The 22,813-nt window shown below is 36.6% G+C and overlaps 1 protein-coding gene across 23 annotated transcripts in view; it reads right to left on the bottom strand.

Annotated features, from left to right (window-relative positions):
- The window catches only part of FNDC3B (fibronectin type III domain containing 3B), a 366,392-nt gene that overhangs the window by 260,538 nt on the left and 83,041 nt on the right, over positions 1-22,813 (bottom strand). For 22 of the 23 annotated variants that reach the window (XM_058295312.2, XM_058295320.2, XM_058295311.2 and 19 more), the window contains one exon: positions 12,810-12,885. In XM_058295312.2, coding sequence (XP_058151295.1) covers positions 12,810-12,885 — 76 coding nt within the window. Of the gene's footprint in view, positions 1-12,809; positions 12,886-21,445; positions 21,491-22,813 lie in introns of those variants that run through there. The other variant, XM_058295322.2, reaches the window with a different exon arrangement.

Genomic DNA, 22,813 nt, shown 5'->3' with positions numbered 1-22,813 from the left:
AGCCAAATGGAAACAGAGCTAAGAGCAACTTAGCAGCTTCTGAAAAGAGCAAGTTGTAAGATGATAATGGTCTCATCTTATTTTTTCAACCACATCCACCCAGAACAGTCTTACCTGTTCTACCTAATCAATTTTGATTTTATTAGTTTAAAGTAAGTGAGCTATTATTGTGTTTACATCCAAACAAAAGTAAGATAAACCTCTACTGTGCTGAGAAGAGTAACCCCAATTTTCTGGGATGGCCACTATTTATTACTTCTGGAAGTTTATAACAAAAGTTAAAGAGCAATTTTATTTAATAGGTTTAACAAAGCCAAACACTATATAGATTTTACTTAATGAGCATACATAATAAAAGATCTTTAGGCACTTTTCAAAACAGACATAGGTATGCTGCCTGGGCAGTGTGAAGTACCTGGGAAAGCTCAGCATGAAGACTGCATAAACTATTCTGAGGGTTTGGTTAATCCAATCTCTGCTGCATATCAGAATTACCTAAGAACACTTGCAAAAACTACTAATGACCAGGCCCTACCCACTATAATGTGAATTTCCCTGGTTCTAGACAATCTGTAGAATTAGTCTGGAGATGAACGTGTGCATTTTTAATGTTACCCCCACGAAATTCTGATGTGCAAAAGTTGTAAAACGCTAGATTAATACAGACAGCTTCAAAATCCATGAGATTCTTCTCCTTGAGCATATGAAATATGAAATATGTTGCTCAAAATGTGAGTCCTTGGCCCAAAGAATAAGAATATCCTCCATCATGAACTAAGACTAAATTAACCAAACTAATCTCAGATCCTGATTTCTGCTATATTTTATTAACTTTTTTTTTTTACTATTTCATGTCTCTCCTCAAAGACAATTCAAGTATAAACCTTTGCATTATACTAACAAAGATTTCTTCTTCTCAACAGGAGGAGACAAGTTAGATTCTAGCAGTGCCTAAGTACTTATTTTGACCAGACTGTTTACACCACAGTGCCACAGGCACAGAAAATTGAAACTGTTGGATCTAGTATAAATCCACTAAACTGAAGTTCAAAGAAACCAAAATAATCCAACCCTGGACAACTGTTAAAGACTTGGCACTTCAAGAAAAGAAAGCACAAAGTTTAATTTGACATTTACACGACATTAGCCTGTGTATCAACTTTAACCAGAATTGCAAAAAGTAACGGGAAACATAAAATTCACCTATAGTCAGTCTGTTAACAAAGAATACCACTATCACTCAAAGGTACATTAAAAACAATGCTTATATTTTGATTGCTTTTAAGTTTCCATTCCTTTGCACAAAGACTTTTACTTCCCTTGATGCTAAGCCTCCTTTTTTTTGGTCAGTTTTGAAAATAAATGATAATTTGCTAATTATTGGAAGCTTTTTATTAATAAAGTGAAAATATGGAAATTCCTATAGCCAGAAAGTTACCACAAAAATGGTATTATGGCTCTACACTGTAATACAGAAAATATCCACAAAGTCCTTTAACTAGACAGAGGACTTGAATACTCAAGAACACTTCACCTTCTCTCTACAAATTGCAAAAGTGATGTGGGGAAAGTTACATCCAACCACACAAGAAATGTGGGGTATACTAAAAACCAGGAGTCTCAAAGGAAACCCTACTAACATGGGCTATGGTAAGGCCAGTTTTCTCCATTTTTGGATGGATCCAGAAAATAGTATTAAAACACAGTACCCATTTTGCCCACCTTCACATCCTCACAAATAGCATGCAAAATACCTTTCAAGTTGTGAATCCTCAGAGAAGGAATATTCAAGTTTAGGAGCAGAAAAAAAAATCTACTTAAAAAACAGCAAAGACTTATTTTGCTTTGTTTTTATCCTTTTTAGTCAATCTTAATGCTTGTCCAATTAGGACAGAGGGAATAAAAAATGTTTAGTAACTATCATTTATATTACAGGATGAAAATTTTTCTAAAAGATCATATTCCACCTATCTTGGGGAAAGATATTCCAGTTTCCAGTGCCCATCCACTTAACTCAGGAACCATCGCAGACTCCTCGGTAAATGTCCCCATTGGTAATAATCATGACTCTCTACTAAAGATGTCTAATAATCCACTCCTACTTCCACATGTGGACCACAGCTACCCTCAGGCAGCCTCTTATCGCCTTCCATCTATCCCTCCCTGCCATCAATCTCACCACTTTCCTCCCACTTCAACCATACTGTTAATAATGAAAAAACCTATAATACCAACCTCCTTTAACTCAGTAATCAGGCTCGTTTACAATTTAAGTGTACTCTATTCCTGGGTTTTACATGGTTTATTATTCTAGATAGATGTCATAATTTTAAAGTGCAAGAAAACATTAATAAAAACATTAATTAGTAATGCAAATAAAAATATTTTCTAATTACACAAAAAAGAAATATAATGTCTGGCAAAAAGTTGGCATACCTTTTATTATTAAATAGCCTTAAAAATATTTTCGAAGGTGTTCCCCAGCCTACTTCCAAAAGAAAAGAATTATTACAAAAATGAATATTAATTTCCTCAAACTTTTTACAGATGAAAGGAGCTGACCCTTTAACTTTTGAACTTTTACTTTTTTACTTTTCCTTTTATGTTAGTAGTTCTTCAGAATTACTGTTTTCTGAAACAAACTCATACCTTTGCTCATTGTTCATTATTGTAATTTGAAGTGAAGAGTAAAAATACCCAAATTTAACTATCTAAGCACAATAACAAAAGGAGAGAAAAAAAAAACCTGTGAAATAACTAAAAAAGCTTTTCAATCATTTCTGCATAAATATTTAGCAGTTTATTAGGAAAGATTTTTCTTTATTCTAAATGCCTAGTATGTGGTAGATAGCATGTGCTAGATAGGACTGTGATACAAAGATCACCAAGATTTGACCTCTACCTTTAGAGAACTCTATCCAGTATTCTTTAAAGACACTTCTAACGTGAACTTTTCCATTTTAAGTTTGTAAGTGTAAGAACAATAGCAAAAATTATAGAAAGAATAAATCAGGAACTAAAAGACTACAAGCTGTTAAGTAACAATATGGCAGACAATTGAGGTAATGGGGAACTGTGATATTTTTGCAGTTCTGAATTATCTGACAAGCAAAGATCTGTGACATTTAGAGAACTCGAAGCAGTGATACCTTCAGATGACATTTTAATCATAGTTAACACTCCTGAAAGGCAAAAGGGTGCAGAAGCTGAACTCCTATTGCAAAATTCTGGGTTATATTATTTTGAAAATTTAGGATCAAAATGTGAAGGCATTTGAAAAATCCTAACCAATAACTCAAGTTCATTTAAGTTTCCTGAAATGCTTTAAAATGATAGGTAACAAAAAACAAAGAATGGTTCAATGCCTATCCGCAGTGAAGACCTAATTATTCGCCCTTTACTATGAATAAGAAACTGTTCTAGGTGCATTCTATAAAATATTTTATCTAATCTTCACAGCAGCCCTACAAAACACACAGAATTATTCCAATTCTAACAGCTAAAGAAACTAAGGATTAGAGAAGTTAAGTAACTATTTTTATGACACACAACTAATAGGCAGGAGATTTCTAAACTAGGTAATTTCATACCAAAACCTATAATAATCTTACTAATATGCCTTACTGCCCTTCAGCAATGCCATAAGAGCAGGATGTATTAAATATAGATTAAAAGAAGTATGATCTTTAATTGATATGTAAAATGCAAGTCCTAAAGGTGAGGCATACACAAAGGACCTGCTTTATTGGCTTCAACATGAGATTATAGCCTATCGGATATAGTTGCTGAGGCTTGATGGGAAAGTTAACTGCTTATTATCCAAAAGAAAAGCAACAACTACTGTTTAACTACAACAAAACTTATCTGAAATCCAAGTAACAGTGGGCCCATTGTTACAACCATAGTCCTCTATCTGAACAAGGATGTTCATTCCCACTAACCTTCACCTGAAATATCTGAACTGGTGCCATCATCAACGAAAGCCATGAAAGCAAACCTATCATAAATAAGAATGAAATGCAGTCTAGAACTTCAACTGATCTCCACAAGTAGGAAAAGCAAGTCATTGCCCACATTTAATCGTGAAATCTCCTTTAGGGGAAAAAAAATCAGCAAAGTCTTATGCGTTACTTGATGGCTATGTTGATGATAGTCTTTACCATGGCACTTACAACGGATTATTTTACAACTCTGATAGGTCCTATCACTAGCCCTATTTTAAGAGAAAAAACTGAGGCTAAGAAATTAAGCATGAGCTAGAGAAAGCAAAGAACCAGGGATTCATTCTACAGAACCTCTACTCTCAAAACACTGTATCAATTAATCTTTGCATCTTTGAACAAATCAAATCACTTTTGAAAAAAAAGTCCAAAGAAAGTCTGATACTATAACACTGGGTAAAGTGTTTATCATATGGGTTTAAAATCCCATAATTATATAAATGTAAAGAATAAACAACAAGAATAATTGGGAAGGGCAGGAGGAGCAAGGCAGAATGAAGTAGACACACTGGGTACTGCCCTTAAGAGGGACTTAACGCCTCCAGGAGAAGTAACATAGTTCGGTATTGATATAAGGCGGCCTCATGATGTCACTCAATCCCAGTGTTTTAACAGGTTCATATATGATCACAGGCTTTCCTTCCTCTCACTGCTTCCATAAATTGGGCTTTCTTCTCTGGGTCCATCAGTACTTACAAGGCCCTTGTATAGACACTACTGCTGGTAAACTTCTAGTTACTCAGCAACAAGTTATTGTCTTTAAAGAGGCCTATCTGGTCAGCATACTAAAAGCCTGTTTGCAACAAATGGCTGTGCATCAGTCCATATTTGGAAAAACAGCTAAATCATCATATGCAAAATAAAGCCCCCAAACATTTCAGAGACCAGGTGTACTTCAAAAAGCTCAAAGTGATTTTATCCAGTATTTCAATCTATATGTGTTGTTTGTTAGTGGGTATGTGTGTGCATATATATACTTTTTTTCAAAACCTGTCTAATCAGAAGCTAACATTTAAGAGAGAAAATGAGCTGGAAAGTTGGTGAAAATTTTCATATTTTCCTAGAAACGCAGAAAGGCTCCCTAGAGGACTGTGAACTAACTCTCACCAATTACACCTTCAGATCAATCAGAAAGATGGGCAGTCCATAGGGGTTAATCTGGCCAAAGGACGTGATATTTACAAGAAAGATTTTCAAGAGAGGCCTAACAGCAAACAGTAACATTTTAGCTTATTAGCAATCTCTCACAAACCCCTCAACTTTCTGGGGTAGAAACTTATAAAATCCCAATCTCATACTAGAAAAAAAAATTCCATTCATAATACATCTTACAGCTAATTAGTCATATAATAACCAATTATGTGTCCAATATAACAACAAGTTTTCAAAAATCAGGATTTAAATGCGTTCTTGCTACAACAATTTCACTTTCACACCACCTATACATGAAGATACATAAACAGTAAGTGTATAGTAAAAGTTGTGAACTTACAAAATAAACATGCATAACATCATACAGGGGTACCATACATTACGTGCATTGTTGTGATACGTTTGTTACACAACTGTGCAAGCGCATCAGGTCAAAATTTTACTATTAGCTATAGTTCATATCTTACATTTGGTGTATTTTCCCCCAACCCACCCTATTTTTTTTTTAAACAAATCAATTTTATTGACACATATTAATAAAGCAATTTATTCACAATTTATCCTAAGTGAACAATCAATGGTATTTGGGATAATCACATCACTTCCATCATTATTAAAGCATTTTCATTATTTCAATAATAATAATAAACAAAAAACAAACAAACAAGGAAAGTCCTCCCCTCTCAATCTCCCTCTTTCCCCTGCTGCATACAGCTGCTATTTCTGGCTATTCTTGCACATTTAATTTTTTATTAAGGAGTTTTATTGAAAGATACTCACATACCATATGATCTATCCAAAGTATATAATCGATGGCTTTTATTTTCAGCTGTTAAAAAGACCTTTATGGTAAAATTGTAAAATAAATAGAATAGATTTTTAAAAATTAAACATTTTAAAAGAGAGTAAAAGGCCAGGTTAGATTTAATATAATCAATTTTAAGAAATAATTCAAATTTTTATATTACAGCTCTAACTATTGGACATAATAATCTTAAGAACGAAATAGGGAAACGGACTTTGGCCCAGTGGTTAGGGCGTCCGTCTACCACATGGGAGGTCCGTCCGCGGTTCAAACCCCGGGCCTCCTTGACCCGTGTGGAGCTGGCCCATGCGCAGTGCTGATGCGCGCAAGGAATGCCCTGCCACGCAGGGGTGTCCCCCACGTAGGGGAGCCCCACGCGCAAGGAGTGTACCCCGTAAGGAGAGCTGCCCAGCGCGAAAGAAAGTGCAGCCTGCCCAGGAATGGCGCCGCCCACACTTCCCGTGCTGCTGACGACAACAGAAGCGGACAAAGAAATAAGACGCAGCAAAAAGACACAGAGAACAGACAACCTGGGGAGGGGAATTGAATAAATAAATAAATCTTTAAAAAAAGAATGAAATAAATTATTGGTTTAGTTATTTAATTTCCATTTAGGTCATAATTCTGAATAATCAAATTCCTATTTGGGAATTCTTCACATCTTACTGGAATGAATTACAGCAGATAACAATATGCCAACTCATAATTTTATGAGGCAGAAAAACTCAAAATCTTTTACAACAGTAATCATGCTAAATCATTATTGATCCAGATGGATTATCTTAATTAAAGAGTATGAATAAGAAAGGGTTAAAGAAAATTGAAGTATCCAAAAATATCTCTCTTCTCCAGCCCTTCTCAATTAAAAGCAAGTGTTTATTTTTTATGAAGAAACTTACAGAATACTGATTAAAGGAACCACTTGCTAGTTGCATTGAGTAATTATTGTTCATATACTATAATATTGTTATTTAGTCTACTCTGGCCCTTTTTTGGTTACTACTTGCATGAAATACCTTTTTCCAACCTTTCACATATTTTTGATCAAAAAATTGTCTATAATTTTAGCCAAGGAAAGAGTTCAACTTTTTAAAAAAAAAAAGATTTATTTATTTATTTATTTCTCTCCCCTTCCCCCCCTCCCACCCCAGTTGTCTGTTCTCTATGTCTATTTGCTGCATCTTCTTCATTGTCCGCTTCTGTTGTTGTCAGCAGCAAGGGAATCTGTGTTTCTTTCTGTTGCATCATCTTGTGTCTGCTCTCCATGTGTGCGGCACCATTCCTGGGCAGGCTGCACTTTCTTTTGCGCTGGGCAGCTCTCCTTACGGGGCGCACCCCCTACACGGGGACACCCCTACGTGCAGGGCACTCCTTGCGTGCATCAGCACAGCACATGGGCCAGCTGCACACGGGTCAAGGAGGCCCGGGGTTTGAACCACGGACCTCCAATGTGGTAGGCGGACGCCCTAACCACTGCACCAAGTCTACCGCCCAATTCAACTTTAGAAGACAGACTTGCAACATGTCTTCTGCCAGAGTTTTAAGCTACTCAAACAGGAACTTCTCATTTATATACACTTGGCTTTTAAGAAGTGAACCATATAAAAGCTCTGCTTTTAAAATTACAATCTACCTTAACCTATAAACTAGCTATGACACCATTCATGCCATTTCTTAATAAACAAAGCAAGAGAACCCAAGTTCCATAGGACCTGTCATAAAATTCTTAGAAAGAATGGCAGGTCAGTTTTATCATGTGCCAAACAAGTCTAATAAATACACTTAAAATACAGTGCCAAATAAGAAAAAAAAAAAAAAGTAACATTATGTTCCCTGTGGCATTCTGGGTGCTGATTCATACATGGAGGGGATGGGGATGGGAGACAAAGAAGGGGATGGGAAACAAACAAGATTCAGAAACTTCAAACTGCTCTCAATAGTGTCGTTCATGGAGCACTTAGCACAGCTTGCTGTTCATCAAAGATACAGTTCCCACACTCACTGGAATAGGGAGAGAATGAGACACATAGACACAGAAGGCTTACAGATAATAACCAAAAGAGAAAAGTGTTTCACATTCTAATAGCTTCAACACTAAAACCATCTCAGAGTAGGGCCCTATTATTTCCCTCCTACCACAAATTATGCTATCGTTTAGTCAATTCAAGATTTCAACTCACTTAACACAAGTTAGGTGAGTAAACTGTCTTCATATAAGATGTCTACATTGTTTTAGATAAAAGCCATTATCAATTTGGTAACTTTAAATATTATTTATTAACAATAATGGTGTTATCTAAGCATTTTACTTTAATCTGTTTATTCTTATATAACCATGGCAATCACCTATTTTCTTCAGGAACACAATTTTTATATAACAGTCATAAACCACAAGTAAAAATTAACTGCAATATTAATATAAGGTCAATATGAAAGTTCTTTAGACTTTAAAACATGTTTCTCTAAGGCAGGAGTTCTTAACAAGGGGTCTGTGAGCTTGAACTGACATGTTCACAAGGGTGTGGTATTTATTAAAAAATACATGGTATAGTGTGGACTTGTAAGGGATCTGTGGTTTTCAAATGACTGGCAAAGCAGTCCATGCAACAAAAAAAGGTGAAGAACCCCTGCAATTATCAATACAATAAGAAATTTGAAAGTTCTAAGAAATTACAGAGACCACTGAAAGCACTTAGCTCCCACCAGAATAGTAAAATTTTAAGAAAAATTTTCATGCCTGATGTAATTAAAAGAGCCAGTCAAGAGTCCAGTCAAGTAATTATTACCAGACTGCATGCACTGCAAGGCTGGTGGTAGGTAGGGAATATCCTGTACCCTGTCACAACTGATTTCACAGTCTAATTCACCGACTAAGCACAAGGCTTACACATATAACCAGAATGCACAGTGCTAACTCTACCTGCTCCTCCAGGGACTCATAAAGGACAGAATGGGCTGGAGTGGTCTAGGAGGCTCCTAGAGAAGCCAGACATAGAGCCTTAAAGGAAGTGCAGTATTTGTTTTGGCTGAGAGCAGCTGGGAGGATTTTATAGGGAGTGGAGAAATGGCCCAGATAAAAAGATGGCATGTGTAGACAGGAAGGAAGGCTGCATTGCCAGCACCTCAACCCAGACAAGGATATGAAACTAGTGGGAAAGACCTGCAGCTGCCCTCTCTTAATTCCTGAATTTAAGCAAAGACAAGGATTCATGTTAATTGCTAAGATTCTTTTTTCCTAACAATGTGCTCTTTATGCAATTTCATCTGGCGCAGGAAAAGAAAAAAATCTTTTGTCTAGGATGTCACAGGTATAGTGCAACATCCAAGAGAGAATAAACTATGACCTTCGGTGGCCCTTTCAAGACCTATGACTCAGGCATCATGGAAAATACTGAGAAATATTCCATTAGAAACAATTATGCTTTCACAGCATATTGCATGTTTCCTGTGTTATTCTTTCTTCATTATCACCAAGGACATTCTCATTGGGAAAAAAATCTTGTTTTTTCCCAGAATAACCATATTCTTCTATATTAATTTGCTTTTGATTTCAAAACTACCTTTGAATGACCGCAATGAGCTTCTCAGGTCTTTCTAGTGATGTCATAAATGCTCACTAGAGAAAATTATTGGGCTAACAAATTCAACTACAAGCTAAGGGGGATGAATTCACATGGTGTAATTTCAAAATTTCCAGAAGGCCCTGCAACCAACTCCTTAATCCCCCAAAAGCAGTCCCTAACCTAAAAGCTAGTATTGAAATAGTAAAGTAATTAGGCTAACACTTTCAAACATGGCATAGGCAATGGTGTGACTTCAAAGTTTCCAGGAAGGCCCACACCACCAATCCTCACCCCTAAAGGAGGAAAAAATTTTAAAATGCCTCCCCACCTGCTGGCTAGTGCTAGAGTTTTCTTCTCTTAACTTTAATCCCTGGTAAAAATGCAAAGGCTTCTTTTATAGATATTTCCATTACAATTTGACCCACTTTCAGACCCTTTCCTGATAAGACAGCACCTGGAGCTAGGAGCCCCCCCTGGAAACTCAACCCACCCCAACTCTAAGCCTTATTCTGACTTTGAACAAAAAAAAAAAAATGTACGTTTAGAACCAATATCCCTTGCATCATGCTGCCTGCTAGTCCAACACTAAACCCAGTGCATCTGAGTTCTGTTCACAAGGTGCCTATCTTGTTCCTAAGACCCAATCTCTTCTGTCTGCTCTTCTATGTAAACTATTTCCGTCTCATTCTGGCTATCATTATACCCATCCTGGTATTCTGCCCAGAATCCCGTCCCTCCAGGAATGGGAAGCCACTCTGCTCTTGTAGCCTGGGGAGAATGGAGTTTTGCTGTTTGAGGTTATACTTCCTTGCTGTAAAGACACTGGGCCCAAGGCAATAAAGAGATCTGGTTCTGGTGTCACACATACCAGGGATGAAAAAGACTCTTCCTCTTTCAAGCTATGTGACTTTGTGTGTGTGCAAATTAACTTCTCTGGGCCTCAGCTTCCTCATTTGCACCTAAGATACCCATTAAATGAAATAATACATAGCATAGTATATGAGCTGAATAAATGGTAGCAATGATAAGGACTTTAATCATGGTAAAGGTAAAAGTGATAACACAGCAACTTGTATTGGAATTTACAAATATACTGCCAATTCTCACATTCTGCTTTGCTATGTCCTACCTACCTAGAGTGAAGCATTTGCTAACTCATGTTGGAACTCAAGTGTAGGTTTTTGGGTCTGAATGACTTGCCGGTTACATATCAAAGGCAGCCACTGGGCTTGAATTCCTGCCTCAGCCTGCCAGGCTGACTTTCCTTCCAGTTTCTGCAGTTCATTCTAATGACCCACTGATTCCCAAGTCTTAAGAAGCCACCTGGTTCCAGATCCTGGTGCCGCCCATTCTGTCCTGTGCCATTTCAGTTACCTGGTTCAGGTACCACTATGCCCCAACAAAGATAATGTAGTACCTGGGTTTTCAGAAGAGAACAAAAAATAGGAAGGCTGGGGGAGTCAAAGAAAAATGACTAATTCTGCTTTAGTCAAATGGCATTTTTTTAAAGCAATGGAAGGGCCATTAATGTCATTATCTCTAAGAACCAGCATAAATAAAAACAAAGCTCCCACGGTTAACAAAGCAACATACCTACAACATTTCCTGCACAGTACAAGTTACTAACACGGACTCAAAAAGAAAAAAAGTGGGGGAGAGACTACATAGACAAACATATATAACTCCTTAGACATCTTAGTGGTTTGAAGCTGTATGTACCCCAGGAAAACATGTTCTTACAATGGATAAAAACCCATTGTGAGAAAGACCTTTTGATGAGGTTACTTTAGTTAAGGTGTGGCTCTTAACTGATCCATCAGGATGGATCTTAATCCTATCACTAGAGTCTTTTCAAGGGGAAACAATTCAGACAGATATACGAGAAAACCATGGAAACATGCAGCTTAAGGACAATGGAACCTGGAAGAGTAGGGAGAGCCTAGGAGAGGCCTCCATATCCACTGCCATGTGACAGAAGAGTCCAGGACCAAGGATCACCAGCCACCAGCAACAGGACACACAGTCTTTGGAGGGAAAAAGCACCACCTTAATGATGCCTTGATTTGGACTTTTACCCAGTCTCAAAACTGAGCTAATAAATTCCCAATGTTTAAGCCAATCTCCTGCAGTATTTGCTTAAGCAGCCAAGGAAACTAAAACAGACACCAAAAAGTAAAATCAGGTGGAATGAGGAGTACATTTTATATATGCTGATCTATTCAGTAATTTGCTTTTAAAGTATTTATTTCCTCTCTTCCTTGACCTTTAGTTTCTTTTTATTTTTCATCAACAAAGATTAGGTTTTGTTTTTAAATGGTTCAGAACATCAAAGGTCAATTGCAAAGACACAATGAATAGTCAGAGAAATGCAATCAGTAAAAATCGCTAATTGAAATACTAAATCATTTCAGAATAACTGCATTTAATAACTCATTAGGCTTGAATCTCCAAAAATACAATCATTTCTCAATTTTTTTCCCTAAATTTTTGTTCTTACAGATACAAAAAGTGAAACTACAAAATAGCATTCTCTGCTATTCTGCAAGACAATAGAACAATCGATTGTTTCTATGCAGCTCACTAGAAGAAACCAAAGGGCATTTCTCCTAGTTTGTCCTTGTAGGTGAGCAATTATTGACAGAGCTATCATAGGTAATGCCTTCCAATGCAGTAGTGTTTACGGGCAAACTACCAAAATGGACTGATCTTCCAGCACAGACTTCCTATCGATCAGAATACCTAATTCATTTCTTTCCAAATTCAACTACGGAGAAGAAACATAGGTATTACACAAACAAGAAATTAGTTGAAATGTCCGAGGAGTTATAATTAAATATAATGAAAAGCCTCACCAACACCTGGAATTTATTTGGGTGGTAAAATTCGTAACTTTGAGCTGATACTGCTATAGGATGAGATTTATGGAGAACTTGGAAGGGGATGTTTTACATGTGGGAGGGACATGAATCACTGGAGGGCCAGACGGTAGTAAGTAGTTTTTCTATCCTGCTTCCTGGTATTCCCGGGTTTGTGTAATCCACTTTGTTCTTTTCCAAATTAAACTCATTCACTTAAAAGTCAAAGAATTCTAGATGTATTGTATGATACTCTTACCAAATTCAAGAAGGGGGAGGGGAAGAGGGAAAGGAGAGACTAGAGGGTTCAGAAGAGAAAGAAAAAATTTACTTCTAAAAAATCATATGCAGATACAGAAAAGCCTCACTTCCTTAAAATAATAAATAAAGGGAAACTACTTTGGTTAGAAGGTTTACAAAAAAATTTCCTTACCTTGAATGCACTGAAGTGTTCCATCCTCTGCTCTTATTGTAAAAGTCTCACCTGGATTAACTTGAACGAGAATAACCTGCCAAAATAACATATTAATTTCAATTTAATACTAGAACATCTGGGATTTTCCTTCATTTCAACAGTGTTATTACTTAAATTTATGTACCTGTCAGGAAGTATGTAGCACAGAATCTTGTATAAACACAAAACTGGGTATAAATCTTATACTTAGTTCAAATTTGAAGGAGGGGGAGGTACATGCATTTGAATTTAGCTAAGTGAATCTTCCTATGCTGCCTATGATGTCCTGTAACAGAAAAAAAAAACCTCCATCTTAAGAAAACTTCTTTAGAAAGCACAATCCCTTTTTCTCTTTCCTAGTTTAAAAACAATAGCGAAACTAGATTTAAAAAAAAAAAAAAAAACCAGAAACTACACTAATGAAGAAAAACTTCACCAAGAAATGAAAGCATGATTACAACTATTGCATACTGTTTCCAAGGAGACATTAACAATTTGGGTTATATGATTTTACTGTGTACAATTAGGAAGCAATTTATAAGAAAACACCTGGAAAAGGAAAACATCTGTGTATAGGACCTCACTATAATAGCAATCCAAAATAAATTAATAATATCCTAAGTAGGCCCCACCAAACACTCGAATTTTGAAATCCATTGCCTAAAGGCAGTTTTTAGTTATATGAACTGTGCCAACACAGATATTTAATATTAGAAGACAATTTCCAAAGGTCTGGACCATGAGTGGCAATGACAAACTATTTTCTTTCTTTACAACAGCCCCATAATTTTATAACTAATTATAGGATAACAAAAAGTAAACTCACTAATTTATATCTAAACACGACTAAAGGACGCAACCCAAGTTTAAAATTGTAGTTATAAAAAGAATCACCATGTGCAAGGTTGATGCCATTAAAATAATTACTACATACTTCAAGAAAGTGGCAGGATACAGGATATATCACGTTTCTCTTACAGTTCTTGGAGCAAGCCATGCTCCTCCCTGCCTTGGGAGCCATGATGCACACTGTTCCCTCTCTAATGCTCTTCCAGAACTCTTCCACTAAGCCCCTCACCCACCTTACTCCTCCCCAACCAACTAGCATCTACTCATCCTTCACTGCTCAAGAAGTGGCATCTGGCTTTCAGGACAGGCTGGGTCCTCCATTATGTTTTCAATAAAACTCTATTTCTCATTCCTAGAATTTACAACTATAATTAATTAACCAATTAGTTTAGTATATGTCTTTCCTTCTATAATCTAGGTGCTGTAAGGATTAGATCCTACTGTCTAGGACAATGGTTGGCATAGGATAAGTGCTCAATAACTACTGTTGACTGAATGAATGAAAGTCATAAATAACAAAGAAAACAAACCACTGCATATTGCTAACAATTATTTTAATATAACTTATGGAAATTAAGCTTTCACAAAATGTAGTCTAAAAGCCAGTTTTATTTACTGTGTGTACCATACTTTATCTGTTTTAGGAAACTATTTATTGAGATCAAAGTCATCTCTCATTTAAGAGCCAAATCTTTAATATCCATGTCTTTCACCTCTTCTAATAATTTACTGCAAGAGACACTGCTGGGATATTAAACATTTTAAATCAGCAAATATATTAACTGGAAAAACCAGGACTATTAAGGGAAAAGGAGTCTGAGCTTCATGTCTGGTATGTCTCATTATCTTGAATCATGCTATATCTAGACAATTTATCTTGTACAATAACTTGGTCAATTATTTTTCAATCTTCAGTGTTAAAATTCTCAGCCAGTATTCAAATTCTCACCAATGTAAACAAACTGCACCATTTCAACAACTCAAAAGGAATTCCCTTCAGATCTCCAGAGTGATTAAAATATTTCAATTGTTTTCCTAAAACTAAGCTTTTAAAGTAATTCCTTTAACATGAAAATTGTTTCGTGTTAACTGTTTTTATATAAATATAGAATATAATTCTATTACAATGGAATAAAATAATATTTAGCAAGGAAAATTACCTATATCTTCTTAAAACTCCTGAGACCAATTCTAACATCACTATAATAAAGAACCCATCTGCTTTGTGTTTAAATCCCCAAGGATAGGACAATAATGTTGGTAGAATTATTTGAGGGGGGCGGCGGGCAATCAATGGACACCAAGACTTTCTTTGACAATCCCAAATGCATATACTCTCTGTTACCATACTTAAAATGTTCAGACAATGTATCTTGAATTTTGGTTCTGGGAATATAACTCACCATTACTAAGGGAAGCCCTGGACAGGAAAGAGATTTCTGAATTGGGGTATGTTCCAGATTCTGTCACATTTTCTGCTGATCACATTGAAAAAGTGTCTGAAATAGTTCCTTAGTGTCAATAACACCAGACCACAATTCAAAGAATGGTGTGGAGGCATCCAGCCTCCAAAATCCAAGGCTAACTCATGTTCTACTTCCCTTACCCGCTCCTCCCTTGCAATCCACTTCTTCAGGTAGAGAGATGATAGGTAAAGGAGCTTTCAAGCATCCTACTAAAATACCTCTTCAAATGTTTAGCTCCCAGAATTTTCACAGCTGCTAAATTATCTGGGCAACCAGACTATAACCTACCAAATTACCTCAGAGATCAGGCATATATAGCTTGTATCCCAATACCAATTTTTTCTTACTAAGAGCAAAAAGTCATTATTCAAACATACAATATTCATCTTGGCACAAAGAAGTTTTAAAAGAAAATATTTTATTATACTGAGGGAGGACAACCACCTTACTGCTTTCACTGTCAATAAAACAGGGACAAAAATAAAATTTCGACACACACCAGCACACACCTGCCCAATGATGCATCCCTGACAACAGACATGAATGAGACAGTGGCAGCAGGCGCTGCACCATGCAGCCTTGGGGTGCATGAGTCACATTCTGGCAAGACTCCGGCACTTAATCTTTTCTTCATACGAGTCAGTTTCTCTCTCTCTTTCTCTCTCTGTCACCACAAAGCAGACATAACTGTTACAAGTTCTCTTAAATATAGAACGTAAAACATAACATCACTGTCTAAACCTCATCATTTTTTTGCCCACTCACTAAACACTTCCTGCTTTTCCAAAGCCAGCATTAAACCAATTCATGCTGAACTGTTTTGTCAGAAGGGTTAAAAAACAAAGATTTTAACCACTGATAGATTTTTTTCTCTCAGAGATGTTAAAATAGTACCATGTTAATTAACTCATAGAAGCATATTTTAGGCTACTATTGCTTCATCAGATCTGCTTCATATCTAGAAGTGCTACATATTCCAAGAGGCCTGAAATAAACAGCAGGCAATTTATCAAGGCTTAATGGAAAATAAAGACCTCTCTTCCAAAGTCTAAAGAAACAATTAAAACAAGAGTTAGAAAATATAAGTGAACAAAAGGTGAAACAAAAGCTAAGTCCAATGCCCACACAATTAAGATATAAACTGGGCTAGGAAAGGAGATCCTGTTTCACTTCTGGAGCTGTTTCCACTTGCCACACTCTTTGAAGCTTGTCTTACTGGTTGGTCCCTGTTTCATGTGTAAATGAATACTTTTCACTTAGAGCCAGCATTTATGATTATCCAACAGATACCTTAAGGGGGAAAAACTGATACAACCTAAAAGCTAGAGAAGATACCCATGTAAGGAAAGATCCTATCCAGGAATAATTAATAACATTTAAAAAGCGGCCTGACTTCATGAGAGGAAGAATGGTGTTCACACACGTGCGCGCGCACACACACACACACACACACACACACACACACACACACACGCCACATTCCCAAACTCCAGGGATATCTCAGAGAGCTCCTCCCAGGCACTGGAAGTCCCAAATTATTCACCAATACAAACCTTTGGGAAGTCCCATCCTTGCGCCTTAGACCAAAGCCAGCCTCAGGCAAAACTGAAAAGCAGGCGCATTACTTGTCTTCTGTTTTCTCCAAATCAGGAAAAGGGAGATAACAGGCTGCAAATGACCAGTAATTATTTCCATGTTTCTGGTACAGCATGTACAAAGAAAATATCCCAGGATTAAATTTTGAGCAGATGAAATAGAAAGATATTGAAATGTGATAGAAAAGTATTGATTGCCTCATCTGGCTCACTTGTCCTCTCTGAAAAATGAATCAACAGTTGGCCTGAAAATATACAAAACCAGGAAGCCTCCAAGGATGTTTAGAAAAACATTGTGTCAAGGCACAAGGACAAATAAAGCAGGTGAAGCTCTTCCTTGGTCAACACAACTAATAGGATATATGATATTGTTGTACTACTTCTTGGGCTTTACAACTACTCAATTTAAAGCAAAGTACATAAATACTCCAATACTCCAAAATTTTTAACGCTCAGGTTTCCTCAAAGAATGGAAGGCTCACACGGTCCACCTTGACTGACCATTTCATAGCTGTAAAATTAATTCAGCATGAGGCAGGCTACCTTATCTCCATTTTTCCAGTTGTTTTTCTACAATGATTATAAAAGTAGCTCTTCAATGAACCCCTATTGCTTGCTAGGCAATATTATTACCTAAGTTTTTCAGACAGGGAAACTGAACTTAAGAAGATTAGTAACGTGCCCAAAGTCACAAAAATAAAAAGTGACAGAGCAAGCAATGGAATCCAGCCTATCTGACCTGTCTCCCATTCTACCATACCTCTTTCCCCTCTGATATTTGCAGGTTTCACAGTCATTTCTCCATGGAGACACTACAATGAATAATTTTAATGAGGAAATGCACATAACTGGGTCAAAGGCATGTCCCCAAAGGTAAGTTCTATTTCTTGGAAATCTGTGCTCATTCCCTGAGGCAGAGTCTGCAGTTAGGTGATGGGGAATCCCTTAATTAACAACAAGCAATTGTTTTTATATTGGGCAAAATTTATTCTCATAAACTCCCTGTCAAGTCCTTGAATTCTCCTAGAATCCTAAGGTAAACCAATGAACTAACCATTCAATCATAACATCTCAATCACTAGATGTCATTTCTTATGCCCCAATTGTAGACATAAAAAAATAAAAGATAGCTCCTGGGAAGACTGCATTATAAGCTCTTACGTTTTCCAAAAGTCATCCATCATTAATAAAAATACTGACATGGACAATAGGTAGCCCAAGAATTAGAAGTCAGATCAACCAAGGAGGAAATACATACACACTGAAAGCATACCAGTATCTGCAGAAAACATACACATGCAAAAAAGAGTTAGATTGCATTTCATGAAATAAATACCCCTAGAGAAAATGCTTCTATCTCCAGCTTAATTCAGCAAGTATTTTTGAGTGCCATGATGGGCCAGACAATCTCCAGGCATGGAGATAGAGCCTTAAACAATACAAAGTACTGCCCACTTGGGGCTTACAAATAGAGTTTGCAAGAAATGAGGAGAGAAAGGTAAGTGGAAGTCATTTAAATTATAATAAACCATTTAAAGATAAGTGGTAAAGGCTATAAAAATACAATATAACCGCAGCTTGTAAGAAGTTGTACATTTCTACCCCCTCTAATTGTATACTGCCTTGTATAAAGAGATTTTATTACCAAAATAAATAAACTGCTATATGTTAAGAATAAAAATACAGCTTTAACTGAAATGAAGCAATATAGATAGCCCAAACTAGTTTAAAAGCCTCCTTTAAGAGAATCACAAACACCCAAGTCTACAGTTTCAATTACAGGACTTTCAAGTTAAAAAACAAGACCATAAGACCAAAATTCCATGTAAGTTTTAGTGTAGTTTTTCCCTGGCTCAGAGAAAAAGCTACCAAATATCCTTGTGCATTTGGATCACCACTGTATTTCTTTAAATCATTTCCTTCATTTTATTAAATACATTTTTCACAGATTAGTTGAGTATCAAAATTATAACTCTTCTTCCTTTAGTTGAAAATTACATTTACTGAGAACAAAATGTGTTCCTGCCATCACCATTTCAGGGCTATTTCTTTTCAAAACAGTTCATCAGGTAGGATGAAACAGCTGTCTCCCCCCCATTTCTTGCCATTCCCACACCCTACATTCCCAAGCCTGACTCTGGCCATGCTGATGGAGAATGAGCAGCTGGATCCACTTTCTACCTAATCAGCCCTACCCTGAATGTACTTTGTGCACTGAATGTGGCCTGAGTCCATTTAGAGCCAGCTACCTCAGATCTGGCTCTGATTAGCTAAGACAGAGCAATATGACCCAGGCTGATGTGCTAATTAATTAATGTCACACATCTCTAGTAAATTGTGCACTGAACCTAAACAACCAACTCTAACTTCAGAATGACAAGGCCAGTGTATTTTCAGTGTACTTTACCACCTATGCCAGGCTTGCCTTGCTCTCTACTGCTATTTTTGAAACTCAATTCAATGGTGGTCATGCCATTTATTTAATACTGTTCTTCCCCATAAAACATAATCAGGAAATAATGTGCCCATGGAATAATGTTCCATCCTTGTAAATGACAGAAAAATCAGTTCCCAATATTTTGTAGTTAAATATTCTGTATTTCCTAAATTATTTTACTATACTTTTTAATTGCTTAAAATTAACACTACTGTTGCCTGATATTTTGTACCCACTAACATAAAAGCAGAAATGAACACAAATACGGAATATTCTAGGGGTTTAGAAGAATTTAGAGGAAAAGAGGAGAAGGATGTCCCCGCTGCATAGGACCACCTAATACAATTATTGAAACTTTGGTTATTTAATCCAACAAACGTTTGCGGAGTTGTTAATGTGTCAGAAACACTGAGGAGTCTAAGATGAAAAGATGAAATAGTACCCATCTTGTAACTAACTGCAATAATATATGATCATTTGCTACAGAAACTGATGAAGAAACTGCCTAGAAGTCAGGAAAAGATATAGCCGGAGCAACATTTAAAATTTAGGAATAGAAGATTGCAGGTGGGCAGCAAAATACAATCACACAAGAAAAAACACATGGAGGCCCGAATGGTATGATGTGTTTAAGAAACAACCAGAAGTCTGCTGTGGATGCACCAATGTAGGCATGTGACATGTAAAGGAAGCCTGCAGAGGCAGACAGGGGCCACCTTAGAAAGGTCTTATCTTTCCCACTTAAAGGTCTGGACTTTATCCTGTGAGAAGTAGGATTTTCTAACAGGAAATTAACATTATTAGATAACCGACAGTAATAAAGAATACAAACCAAGAGGAGACACTGGACACACAGAGACCAGGGAAGAAGTTGCTAAAACATCCATCTATGACATAATTCAGGGAGTACGTCGTTCTAAGTAAGAGCTCTCAAAAATAACTGATTGTTTAACCTTTTCTTATGGCTGCCTGGACGTTACAGTTTGCAGCCATATAGTTCTGCCCTACCTCTCTACCATCACTGGGACATCTAAGATTATAAAGGTGTAGCTGTGTATGGCTCTCCAAGCTATACCTACACTTCATTTTTTCCTGTCACTCTAATTCTGTTATCTGTTTTCATTTCCACCCTTACTGTCATTGTCCAGCGTCCACAATCTCACACTCTTTTATGTGCCTTCTTTTCCTTCTGGACTTTTTCTTGCCCTTATTTCTTCTTTCCAGTTTCTTTGTTTTTTGCTCCAAAAAAAAGCTAACCTAAACAGCATTCAACAGCCAGTCTAGCACTCCTTTATGTTAGTCAACTTCACCAAGCTGTCAACAGTGGATGTTTGTCTACCTACTACATTTTTGCTGATTTTTCTTACCATAGGAAAGGAATACTAGTGGAATTACCGGGAATCAAATACAATTACAAATCTAAGGAGAATTGTTGCACTACTTACTTTCAAGAGTCAGAAGTCAATATCCATAGAACATCTACTTTTTGATTCCTAAATAATTCCATTTCAAACTACTTAATTCATTTATTTCAGGAAATTAGAGTTTACCTTTTATCACACTGTATGTATATAAGCAAAAAAGGTCTAAAAATGTCAAAGACTCAGAAATGCAGATAAGAAAAAAAGCTTCACCTACCTCTTGTTAATCTTCAAACTAAAAGATGAATTTCAAGTACTTTTAAGATTTCAAAACATACAAAGCATGTAATTAACACATATTTCCTGCTACATGTTTAAGTTTCTTTTTCCTGCTATCCTATATGTTGAGGTAAAATTAGATGGCAACCAGCCCAAGAGGTCTTGAGTAGCATTATAAGTATGTAAATATAGAGTAGTTAAGTCACTTTCTGCTAACCTCACTTTAGTTTCAATTCATCTTTGAGATAATACTTTAGAAATCAACCAAGAAACCTAAGATATCTAGTGGGAAGAGCAAGTCAAACAGATCAAGGATGACTACCAGGCAAGTCACTTAACCTTTCCAACCCTGTAGTTACTGATCTGTAAAACAGACATAATATCTACCTCAAATATTTGCTCTAAGAAATAGAAATCTAGTACAGCCCCTGGTACAGGGCCTGACACATAGTATGTGCTCAACAAATGATAACTGTTATTAACACTCCTTTTTCTTTCAGTTGGCTACCAATGGCAAGTCTCTCAGTAAAGTAAAAATTTAGCCTCTAATGAATTTCAAGAAAAAGTATTTACAAATCTGCCACATATTTTACATTTTCAATAAAATCTAAAACAAGCCAATTCTCACCTCTGACCGTATTTTCTGTTTGGGAAACATACTGGCTTTCCTTAAAGGCTCACCTCCCAACTCATTCACATTCCGCTATCTATTTAGCTTTTATGAATCCCAGCAACCGACAGTGACTTTGGAACCCACTCGCAGAAGTTCTGAAATCCAATCTCTTTACATCAACAAAATGGTTTGAATTATTTTGAAATGTTTCTAATTAAGATTATCATAATGAAAGTCACCAATAAAAAGTAATAAAGTAACACCACACAAAAAATGTTCAGGTTTTGACCCACAGGCTGCCCTCTCACAGGAAGAATTAAACTCGGCCGAATTTCTCTAAGGAGCATCAGGTATTTATTTGCCTTTTATACACTTAAGCAACTACTCTTATTGTGGGGTTATTCACCATACAATCCAGGAAAAAAAGAATTATACAGCTGGTTACACAAGATCATTAAAAAGTTTCAAACGGTCCAGATGTAAGATTTCAAAACAAACTTAAAATACTCTTCAAAAATATAATGCTTTAAAACTTTCTTTTCTAGATTTTAGTACGAGAGCTTTGTAAGCAACTGTTGGAAAACTGGGCATACTTAAACACTCAGTTTTGGAAGAACTACATCACTGAGTACATACACATACCAACTGGTACAAATGAGCAGATTATTCCAATTCTTCCCTCATTCTGTACCAAGTCCAAACTCAAGAACTGACTCTAGCCTTTGCAGACAGCGAGGGAAAAATGTGACAAAGATTTTCCAGCCAGCCCCTCCCCTCTGCCTTGCACGTCCTCATCACACACTAGCACACAGCAGATTCTATGCACGTCTCTAATTCAGGGCCAGTTTATGCACCATGACATCAGTGCAGTATAATGAGCCAAGTTTAAACTCCATCTGGGACAAATAACGTCCAGGCACACTGTGACTTCTTTTGTTTATATACACTGACTAAATATGTCTTGGTGGTAAATTAACTAACTCTCAAGATTTATTTCCCAAAGCCTCCAAAACAATATTCTGCACCCTGAAGCAACTCCATGCCTCCAGTTCTCTTTCCAAGGCTATGCATAAGTGATTTTTAACAGAACACATGATTTTGAAACATATAATTAACATCTTGTGAAGAATAAAAGTCCAAGCAGTCCATCATCAATCTAAAACAAAGAAAATGAGGAACTCACTAGCACATGGGTGGAGTATCAGGGCTTAGGGTACATATACTGCACAACATTTAGTTCTATATTTCCCTCTGAAGAACAGGAAAAAGTGGAGGTGAAAGATTTAAGAAAATCTCATACGGTAAAGTGGCCATTTTCTTTCTTTTTGAGAGGTAAACTTGAATTTTTGTTTTTGTTTTATTCTGGCATTCCTTAAGAGAAAT

This window comes from Dasypus novemcinctus, chromosome 4 (assembly GCF_030445035.2).
Source record: "Dasypus novemcinctus isolate mDasNov1 chromosome 4, mDasNov1.1.hap2, whole genome shotgun sequence".
Classification (NCBI taxonomy): domain Eukaryota; kingdom Metazoa; phylum Chordata; class Mammalia; order Cingulata; family Dasypodidae; genus Dasypus; species Dasypus novemcinctus.
The sequence above is the reverse complement of the archived record's forward strand: the minus strand, read 5'-3'. Positions and strand labels throughout refer to the sequence as shown.